The sequence below is a fragment of the Cotesia typhae genome, unplaced genomic scaffold (assembly GCF_013202065.1).
Source record: "Cotesia typhae breed Kobodo isofemale line unplaced genomic scaffold, CoteBio_Ctyphae contig_26, whole genome shotgun sequence".
Lineage (NCBI taxonomy): Eukaryota > Metazoa > Arthropoda > Insecta > Hymenoptera > Braconidae > Cotesia > Cotesia typhae.
Window position 1 is genome coordinate 2,596,174 of NW_027423732.1, and position 10,364 is coordinate 2,606,537.

Sequence of the window (10,364 nt, forward strand, 5' to 3'; positions counted from 1 at the left end):
AATTATAGTTAGCGATAGAGATAGTAATCTCTAAATATTTGAAAATCTATTATTTTATAATTAACATTAATGTATCAGTTATTATTCGGTCAATAGAGACTATACAATTTCCAAACTTATAAAAAATAATAAAAAGAACAAATAGAATATTATTCATATAATTCAATAACGAAACTATTTAAAAAACAATTAGGGTAAATATATTTCTTAACTCTGTTCGATGGATTAATAAAACAATCTTCATTGAAATCCTACATTGATATTACCCGGAAAAAAGAAAAATAGACAAATTACAGTATACAATATAACAAGGCACTTCGTGATGATAACTGGAATAATTACAGTTTCATATTATTAGTATTACAGATTTTATAAGCATTACATTGTAAAATGTAATATTTACATTGAAAGCTTTGAAAATTAATATTCAAAGTTTGAATTACAAAAATGTTATTTCAAACTGTAATTTTTCTAGTTTTGAATACGAAGAAGCCCTTATTACTATATTTATAATGGAATTTTTCAAGCTTTCTTTTTTCCGTGTAGTTTTGCACTTTCTTATATTTCAAAAAACTATTTAGCCAAAAAATTCGAATTAGGACTATATGACTATATTTATAATTTTTTTTTATCAAAAGTAGTATTGAAAACCTTCGACGGAAATCCTATTTTGATAATTTATTTAAATACGCCCTTTTGGGTTGTTTCGAAAAAAAATTTTTTTTATGCACCCTTTTGGCTCTGCAGAGCTAAAATAGAGTATAATTTGAAGTACGCCCTTTTACATTAGTAAAGCGATTTGTAATCGCTTTTTATCTCTATTAATATTTTTAAAACAGTTGAATAAATTCATAAATAATAATAAAATGTCTTAAACCTATAAAAAGACAAAAAAAAAAACAGATAATAAAATGTATTAATTTTAGGCCTTGAAAAAAAAATTAAAATTTTTAGTGAAGCAAATTAAAAATTTTTAAAAATCAAATTAATCATTTTCATTAATCGGAACAAAAAAATTTCTGAATTTCTTCCAAGCTCCTTCACCTATTGACATACAATAAGCGTAGGGTGAATCAATTGCATAATTCAACATGAGCAACACAGAAGGTGAAATTCTGACGATTTTTGTGGGACAATCCGGAGTCCAAGTGGGCAATGCGTGTTGGGAACTTTTTTGTCTCGAGCATGGCATAAAACCAGATGGTTTCATGGTTCAAGATTATGACACTGATGACAACTCATATCAGACATTTTTTTCCCCATCTCAAGTTAATATTGCAGATATTCTACTTAAATGAGCTCATGCATGCACTGATAAAAAAATTAACTTGACTCAAGAGCTAAAATCTTGAACCAAGAATACCATTTTGAAGAAACTGATTTTCTTGAGCCAAGAAAAAAATTCTTGAGCCAAGAAAAAAAATTCTTGAGTCAAGAAATTATTCTTGATTCAAGTAAATTTTTCTTGCCTCAAGAATTTATTCTCGATACAAGGAAATCGTTTTCTTCAATATGGTATTCTTGGTTCGAGATTTTGGCTCTTGAGTCAAGTTAATTTTTTTATCAGTGTGTTTTCATATTTAAAAAAAAAATCAATTATAATTATTATTATAGGTATGTAAATTAACACCGCGTTCAATAATGATCGATTTAGAGCCAACAGTAATTGATGAAGTGCGTACTGGTTGTTACAAATCACTGTTTGATCCAACATTATTAATAACTGGAAAAGAAGACGCAGCTAACAATTTCGCACGTGGTTATTGCAATGTTGGCCATGATATTATTGATGTTGTTATAGACCGCATTCGTCGTGTGTGTGAAGATTGCTCTAAATTAATAGGATTTATTATTTTTCGGTAAAAAATTTATTTTCTATTGTATTTGTTACGTGCTTATGGATCAAATGTTAATTTTAAAAATTTTAGATCATTTGGTGGTGGCACAGGAAGTGGATTTACTACATTATTACTAGAAAACATAAAACAAGATTATGATAAATTAACAAAATTAGATTTTTCGATTTATCCAGCTCCACATATTTCAACATCTGTCGTCGAGCCTTACAATGCTTTATTAACGACACATGGAACTGTTGATTATGAAGATTGTTGTTTTATTGTAGATAATGAGGCACTCTATGATATCTGCTCCAAGTACGAAATTTAACAATTAATCATTTTTAACCAGCATATGCTGCAGCATACTTTTTTGCTTATCATTATCATTAAAGTGTAAATGGACGTTATTGCTTATATTTTTTTCTAAATTTTTAAAGTTCAACCCAAAGCAGTTAGATGCTACATCATTAAAGTAACGATCGATGTCTCTTAAAGTAATTGGAATTTTCAAAAATTCTGGTAAAAATTTGCAGGGTAAAGGAACCAAATATTGACCAGGCTCTGAATATTGACCAAGCAACACAACTGAATTTTTTTTAATTTAGTAATTTTATTTTTACATTCAGTACGTAATTATTAATTTTTAACTATACTTTAAATAAAAATTTACGCATGCACACAAACATATGCAGTTGTTACAACAAAATACAAAATAAGTTCTTGTACAAATGTCAAAAAGTTTTGAAAATGGGTCATTAGATTGGTAAGTTTATTTATGATAAATTCCTATAAAATTAAGGGGTTACATCCACTTGTAAGTTCGAAAAAATGTGTTTTTTTGTTAATTTTTTCTGGAGAGGTTTCTTATTGAATATATACATAAAATATATGAATATTTAGCGAATTTAACGTATTCTAAGAATTCATATTTTATCAATAAAAATATTGGGTTCCGTCGTTCCTGTAGAAGATCTCCTGAAGGTCCTCCACAAAAAGGTGTCTGGCGGTGAGGAAGATATCTCTGATCCAAATTATTTTAAATAAAAAAAAACTAAAAGGATTACTTTTAGGATAGATAAATACAGTTAATGATCGAAGAAATAGTCAAAAATTTGATTTTAGACAAAATGGCGGCTTCCCAACAAAAAAAATTTTTTTTTGCACGAAAATTTACACTTTAAAGTGACTTAAAAAATCAAAATTTTTATCAGAAACTTTATTCCTTCGATCATTACTTGACAAAAATATCTAAGAAGATCCTGCAAAAATTTCAAGTTAATCGGTCAAGCCGTTTCGGAGAAATATTCCTCACCGACTTTGAAAACATCGTTTCGAAAAAAACGCATTTAAAGTTTTGGCTATTATTTAAACTAAGTTAAAACGTCTTTACAAATACGCTCATTACTCCGAAACTATTTACCGGATTACTTTGAAATTTACAGACAATATTCTCGAATATATATACATTCAAAATATGCAAAAAAAATTTCGATTTTTTAAAAATTGCAAGTGGATATAACCTCTTAAATTTGAAAAAAAAAAAACCGCTCTTTTTATGGTTTTTTGCTGATAACATCTTAGAGAATGGTTCAAATCAAAATACTTATTCAATAAAAAACTTTTGTTTTTCCACGTTCTTTTCGAAAAAAAAAAAAAAAAAATACAAAAAATTATTTCAAGTGTTTTAATACGTGTTTTTTGATTTTTAAAATTTAAATTGCATTTTTCAAAGTGAGTGCACATTTTGATTTTTTTCAAAAGTTTTTACAGTAAACTACTACTCAAACCATAACTTTCTAGGTCAGTCCGGTCGTGGGTTTTCGATGGCTACTATTATGTTTCGATTTTTAAAAATTAAAAAAAATTTTTTTCCTCCATTTTATCAAATTTTATCATTGGTTTTTTTCTTTCAACGTATTTTGAAAAACTTCATGTATATTTTTTATCATAATACACAGAAAAAAAATTTACTTGAATCAAGTAAATAGTTTTAAAAAATTTCATCTTCTTTATTTGAGTTACAAAATTCTTAAACTAAGAAATTTTTCTTAGTTTAAGTAAATTTTACTTGATTCAAGAATTTTTCGTTTTGATCTAAGACAATAAAACTCTTCAAAATTATTTTATGATTTAAGAATTTGTCTCTTGATTCAAGTTAATTTTTTTTTCTGTGTAAGCATAGAAAATTTTTAATGATTCAAAAGACTAATGATTATTTTTCAATCCAAAATTAAAAAATAATTTATTTATCTTCAGTTTATCTAAACTGGTCAATATTTGGAGCCTTTACCCTAGTTACAGCCTTGAACTTAAAAAGTATCAAGAAAAATCGACTTTTTTAGAATTCTAGACCAGAATACCTTCTAAACGACAAAAAGCTCTTTTTTTATTCAAAGTCGAATATTTCCGCAAAAAATTAATGTAGAGAAAATCTTAATTATCAAGTCAAAAATTAATAAACAAGTAACTAAGTCCATATGATAAAAAAAATAACCAAAAAAAAATTCAACACTGTAATATCTTTTCTAGCAACCTAGAAGTTGAACGTCCAACATATACAAATTTGAATCGCCTACAATCACAAGTAGTTTCAGCTGCTACTGCATCATTGAGGTTCGAAGGGTCACCTAACGTCCAATTAGACGAAATACAAACTAATTTAGTACCATATCCACGAATTCACTTTCCTCTAATAACATATTCACCAATAATAACTGCGAGACAAGCATCTAATGTAGATATGAACGTGTTGCATATGACGAATGAGTGTTTTCAACCTTCGAATCAGGTACCCCAGTAATCTACTCTAATTAAATATTACTCTTCATTCGCTTTATCCTGATAGTCTATTGAACTACTTTTTTTATCAAATTATTGATTGGTGTCAAAAAATGATTTTGCGATAAACCTTTTAATTATTTTATAGACGTAATGACAATTTTATCATAGATCATTAGTGATAATCAAGACAATTTCATCAAATTAATCTGATTTAAAATACACAAAAAAAATATTAATACACGTGAGGCACTCCACTTTTGAACCTTATTTATTTCTTGTTGAGAAAATGATTAATTTTCAAATATTTGGGAAATTAATTATTTTAGTACTCAATTAGATTAAATATTATGTACACAGAAAAAAAAAGGTGCTGCAACAGGACTTATCCAGTTGAAGCTACAGGATAAAATGGAAAATTTTAATGAACGTTTATTTTTAGCAATTGTAGACTGGAAAAATTTCGGGGGTAAATTCGGAGTATTATTTCAATTCTATATATTACGCAGAGTACTAGAGTAATTGAATATAAATAAATTTTAATCAACTATAGAAAAAGTTTCATGAATCATTTTCTTTTGGGCAGAAATAAAAATATATTGAAATATATTGAAATTGAAAAAAATAATCAAATTTCTAAAAGATTCAAAATTATGAAAAAAAATTCGACCTTAATTTAAAAAAAAAAAATTTAATTTTGAAGCATTTGAAATTTTGAAGGAATATTAAATTTTGAATGAAATTTAAATCCTAAAAATAATTCAAATGAAAAAAAAATGTTTTTTCCAACATCATACTTTTTGACCATTACGTAGATTGCTGAAAAAATTCTTATACGCCTTACTCAAATTATTATTATAAATTACTCAGTCACATTTTTATTTTTTTAATTAAAATCTTTTTTTGAAATTCTAATTTTTTTTTAAATTCGAATTTCTTTTTTTAGATTTGAATTTTTATTTTTAAAATTCGAGTTTTTTGTTTTTTTAAATTTCATTCTTTCTTTAAATATGTTCTTTATCATGACGAAAAGAAAAATTTGACAAATGAAATTTGTTCAAATTGATTAAAAATTTTCTATATTTATTCACTTCGATACTCTGAGTGATAAAAATGAAAATTTACTCCAAATTAACTCCCGATTTTGTACGGTATAAAATTGTTATAAATAAAAATTAATTTAGAATTTCTCATTTTATTTTGTAGCTCTCACAGGATTTTTATGGTGCAGCAACAGGATTTCGTCCTGTTGCAGCGCCGATTTTTTTTTCTTTTTTTTCAGTATAGATTATGAAAAGTTCAAATTGAAATTTTGATTTCTGTAGGAGCTAAGCAGGGATTGAGTTGGTATAAATTATAAGAAGAGAAGATTCAATATAAACGACGTATAAATTTATTCGATGACTAATTACAACTATTGGTAAAAGCTTATGACTTTATTCGACAACATGCTATTCGATAATGACTCTAGTATGCAAGAATTCGGCATGACTGCATGGGCAATAGATCGACATGTCGGTGTGTGTGTGTGTGTGTGTGTGTGTGTGTGTGTGTGTGTGTGTGTGTGTGTGTGTGTGTGTGTGTGTGTGTGTGTGTGTGTGTGTGTGTGTACGAATATTACTGCGTTGCTTAATCTCCAACAATTTCTAAAATCGCACAGATTTTTTTTTTTATTTTCAAGAATGCCGAATAATTATTTGTTAATTAAAACAAAGTAACGATAATTTTTCCTCTGTATTTTATGTACGGCTTGTGCTTTATTTATATTCTTCAATATGCAACTTCTAAAACATTTCAAGTACACCACTGTGAAAGCTCAAAAAGTCTTGCGACGCTTAAAAAATTATGTTATCTAGCTAATTCTTAAAGAAAGCTTTTAAAACGTGATAAACTAATTCGATTTTTTTTGCGACACCTTAATATAGCATGATTGAATATTTCATTTAAAATAACTTTTATTCATATTTAATTATCAGTTGGTGAAATGTGATTCTCGAGATTGTGCTTACATGAGTTGCTGTCTGTTATACCGTGGAAATATAAATCCAAATGACGTTAACCAATCGATTAAAGTATTAAAAGAAAAAAAAGATCTGCGATTTGTTAATTGGAGTCCAACTAGTTTCAAGGTTGGTAATAAATATTTTACGAATTTTTTATTTTAAAACTTAAGAAGCTTTCTATTTACAGAAAATTTTGAAATACAGCCTACAGAAAGCAATACAAATTTTTAAGTAAATTATTTTAATTGGTTTAAGTAAATTATTCTTGATTTAAAAATTTTTCGATTTATAGTTGAACTCAAAATGATTGTCATATAAATCAAAAAATTTTTTCTTGAATCAAGTTAATTTTTTTATTAGTGTAGTTTTCATTAAATAAAATATGAACACAGTAAAAAAAAATTTTCTTGGCTTAAAAAAATTTAATTTCGTTTAAGAAATTTTCAATCTTCCTTAAGATTTTCTTGATTTAAGAAAATTTACGCTTGACTCAAGACTTCTTTCTTTCTGTGAAGTTTTTTAAAATAATAATCTAAAAAAGGTTGACTCTGTAGACCATCTCTGAATCATCGTTTCAATTTTAATCTCTAAAAAAAAAAAAAAGTAAATGAAAAATAGTGATTTGAAATACGATACTTTTTCAGGTTGGAATAAATTATCAACCACCGACAACGGTCCCGGGTGGAGATTTAGGCAAAACAGATAGATCATTAGCAATGTTATGCAATAATACCTCAATACGTCACGCTTGGTCGAGATTGGCGAGAAAATATGATCTAATGTTCAAGAAACGTGCGTTTGTGCATCATTTTATGGATGAAGGACTAGATGAGTCGGTTTTTGTCGAGGCTAGAGACGATATTGCAGCACTTATTGATGATTACAAAGATGTCGAGAAGTAATTTTTTTCGGAGAATTATAACACTAGCTAAAAAAAAAAAGGTATTTAAATTAAATAAGTAAAATCTTAAAAATATTTTCGATGTTTATTTTATCAAAGTTTTTTTAATCTTCAAAGTTTAAAGACAAAATTTTATCATTTTTTCGTGTTATCGGAGCTGTTAAAGATGGAGAGTATTATCAAGATAAATAACAATTATAACATGGGATTTTTAAACTTATATAGACTCATCAGCTATAAAATATCTGAGCTAAAGACAATGATATTTATTTTTACCTCAAAAAGTTTAAAACCTCCTAAAGACCTTCTCAAAAATCAGTTGTACTCAACTGTCTGATAGATTCTCCCGATATAAACTATCATGATAATTCAATTCGAGTTTTCAGATTTTTCCGCTGAAAATGTTTTGAAATTACAGTTTTCACATAATCCTAAGGAATGTCGCAAAAAAAAAAATTTTAGAAATTTTTCGCAGTCTTTTTACCAAATTAATTTGCGGGTTTGGAAAAAAAATTTACTTGAATCAAGAAAATAATTTTGAAGAATTTCATCTTCTTGATTTGAGTAAAAAAATTCTTAAACTAAAAAATTTTTATTGGTTTAAATAAATTTTACTTGATTCACAAATTTTTCATCTTGATCCAAGACAATGAAACTCTTCAAAATTATTTTCTTGGTTTAAGAATTTTTCTCTTGATTCAAATTATTTTTTTTTTCTGTGTATTATATGGATTTGATAGTTTATTTGTCAATCTTGGATCTCACATTAAAACTCATCTCTACGTCAATTTTTTCCGGAGATATTCTACTTTAAATGAAAAATAATCTTTTTGTTTTTAATTACTAGTGTCTCAGCAACCAATCGTTACAAAAAAAATTTGAAAGCAGTTTTAGAGACTGGAACAAATTATATGCAAGATTCGACTACCGTGATCTTTAAAAAAATTTTTCTTTTCAATTTTCGATGTTAATTTAAAAAATTTCGAGAAACGTGATTTTTAGTTTTTCTTTAGTGAATCAATTTTATTTCTGTTAATTTTTATAAAACAGCTAATATGATCAAAGACTTTTATAGCTTAATGTATCTCTAATAGCTCTCTAATTTCGTAGATTAATTCATTGAAAAGAATTTAAGAGAAGCACGATTTGTTCCTTAAATTCAATATCTTTTTAAGCTTTTAATAAAGACAGAAAAATTTTTTTTTCTTATTTTGTTACAATTTCATTAAAGACTTAGAGACACAGTAAAAAAAAAAATTATTTTTGAAAAAAAAAAGTTGTAGATTAAAAATTTTCAATATTTTTTGCTTATTGGTCCGATATTGTTATGACATTTAATCAAGCCTAAATATTATATCTGATTGTACCTAAAATTTTTTCTGTGGGAAAATAATTCGCGTACTTTTTAGATTCATATTTTTTTACATATTTTACGAATATATTTTATCCGTAATAAAATATAATTTTAAACATTGAATGATTACTCATAGGTAATTCCGTAGTGATGTTTATTATTGAGCAAAAAAACTGACAATAAAAGATAAGATTCCAATACAAGTATATTGTAGTATTAAATTTTAAACCAATGATAAAAGTCATCGAACTAATATCCTTAGCAATAACGAATGACTAGTATAATTTAAAAACTTTAATTGATTGAGTTATTGAATTTAATCCAAAAAGATTATCTAAGCTCCTTATAAATTTTATAAATTATTACTAAGACAGAAGATTATTTTCTAGGAAACTAATACAGCTGTATAATTTTAAATTTCCCGCTCATAATATAAAATTCGAATTGAATCAACGTTATTCAAAAAACGTTTTTGAAGAAAGCCAAACTGATTTAAATTTAATATATGCAGCTTAAGAATTATAAATTAAAAATTATCAGTCTAAACTATAAAGTTTTTTTTTTTTGTATTAAGCAAACAACAAATAACGGTAATTAATATTATTAGCTCATCTACATTAAAAATAAATGTTACTAATAATAATTATAATTATTATCATTACACTCTAAAAATAACAAAAGCTTACAGTTGAATGTAATTTTTTATCACCATTTAATAAATGCACGTTTATTCTTATCATTACAATGACGGGACAACTGCGCGATATGTGAGTACATGCATGACAAATAAGAGTATGCGGTATTATTGATTAAAAAGTGATAGAGTTCTAACCTATTCTGATGAAATAATAGAGTTAAACTAAATTAAAAGTTTCAATGATTCATGATAGAAAAATGGTAGAACAAGGGTACTTAATAAAAACAATTTTTATATAAAATTATGCTACTTGAGTGTGATTATTGATTAACAAAAGTTTTATTTGCAATTGAAATCTAAGTAACTAAGTCACGTTCTTATCAATTTCTTCAAATCATTGCGTTGTAACGCGCGTGGATTTATCTATAAATTAACTGCGCAACAAACTTTAATCATCAGTCGCAACAATATCGTGTGAATGGGAAATCGCGGGCTCTCGTAATAATCATCATCATCATCATTAAACGTTCCGAAGTCATACGTTTTTTGCTGTTTGAAAATCAAGGTGAGAAATTTCTTTTGCAACCTATTTTCAAATCAGAGGAATTAAATTAAAAAAAAAATCTTTCTTTAAATGAAATTGTTAAGAAACCAACAAAATTAAAAAATTAAATGAAATCAGATTCATTTTTTTTATTCAGTTTAAGGAGTCATTCTGGTTCTGATGTTCGAAAAAAATTTAATATTTATCATTTTTTTTTACATCGAAACTGATTTAGACATTTACATAAAATTTATTCAGTATAAAAAATACACTCTTGAATAACTCAATAAATATCTAAATTTATTA

At 26.1% G+C, this 10,364-nt stretch overlaps 1 protein-coding gene and 1 long non-coding RNA gene across 2 annotated transcripts; one reads left to right on the forward strand and one right to left on the reverse strand.

Moving 5' to 3' along the window:
* The first annotated feature begins 512 nt into the window (after window positions 1-512).
* Window positions 513-7,723, forward strand: LOC141525136 (tubulin alpha chain). The gene is made up of 6 exons (XM_074239484.1): window positions 513-1,268; window positions 1,615-1,859; window positions 1,929-2,156; window positions 4,371-4,629; window positions 6,596-6,748; window positions 7,267-7,723. Exons 1-6 carry the CDS (start codon window positions 1,092-1,094, stop codon window positions 7,522-7,524), a joined length of 1,320 nt encoding a protein of 439 aa, XP_074095585.1. The 5' UTR covers window positions 513-1,091; the 3' UTR covers window positions 7,525-7,723.
* LOC141525138 (uncharacterized) lies at window positions 7,005-10,076 on the reverse strand. The gene is made up of 3 exons (XR_012478810.1): window positions 9,564-10,076; window positions 7,356-7,550; window positions 7,005-7,209 (listed from the first exon to the last, which is right to left on the reverse strand). It is a non-coding gene; the product is annotated as an uncharacterized LOC141525138 (long non-coding RNA).
* Between the last annotated feature and the right edge of the window lie 288 nt (window positions 10,077-10,364).

Coding starts and splice junctions, on each gene's coding strand:
- LOC141525136 (XM_074239484.1), top strand. CDS start 1,092: ATGAGCAACACAGAAGGTGAAATTCTGACGATTTTTGTGGGACAATCC. Junction 1,269..1,614: donor CATTTTTTTCCCCATCTCAA/GTTAATATTGCA, acceptor TTATTATTATAG/GTATGTAAATTAACACCGCG. Junction 2,157..4,370: donor CTCTATGATATCTGCTCCAA/GTACGAAATTTA, acceptor TATCTTTTCTAG/CAACCTAGAAGTTGAACGTC.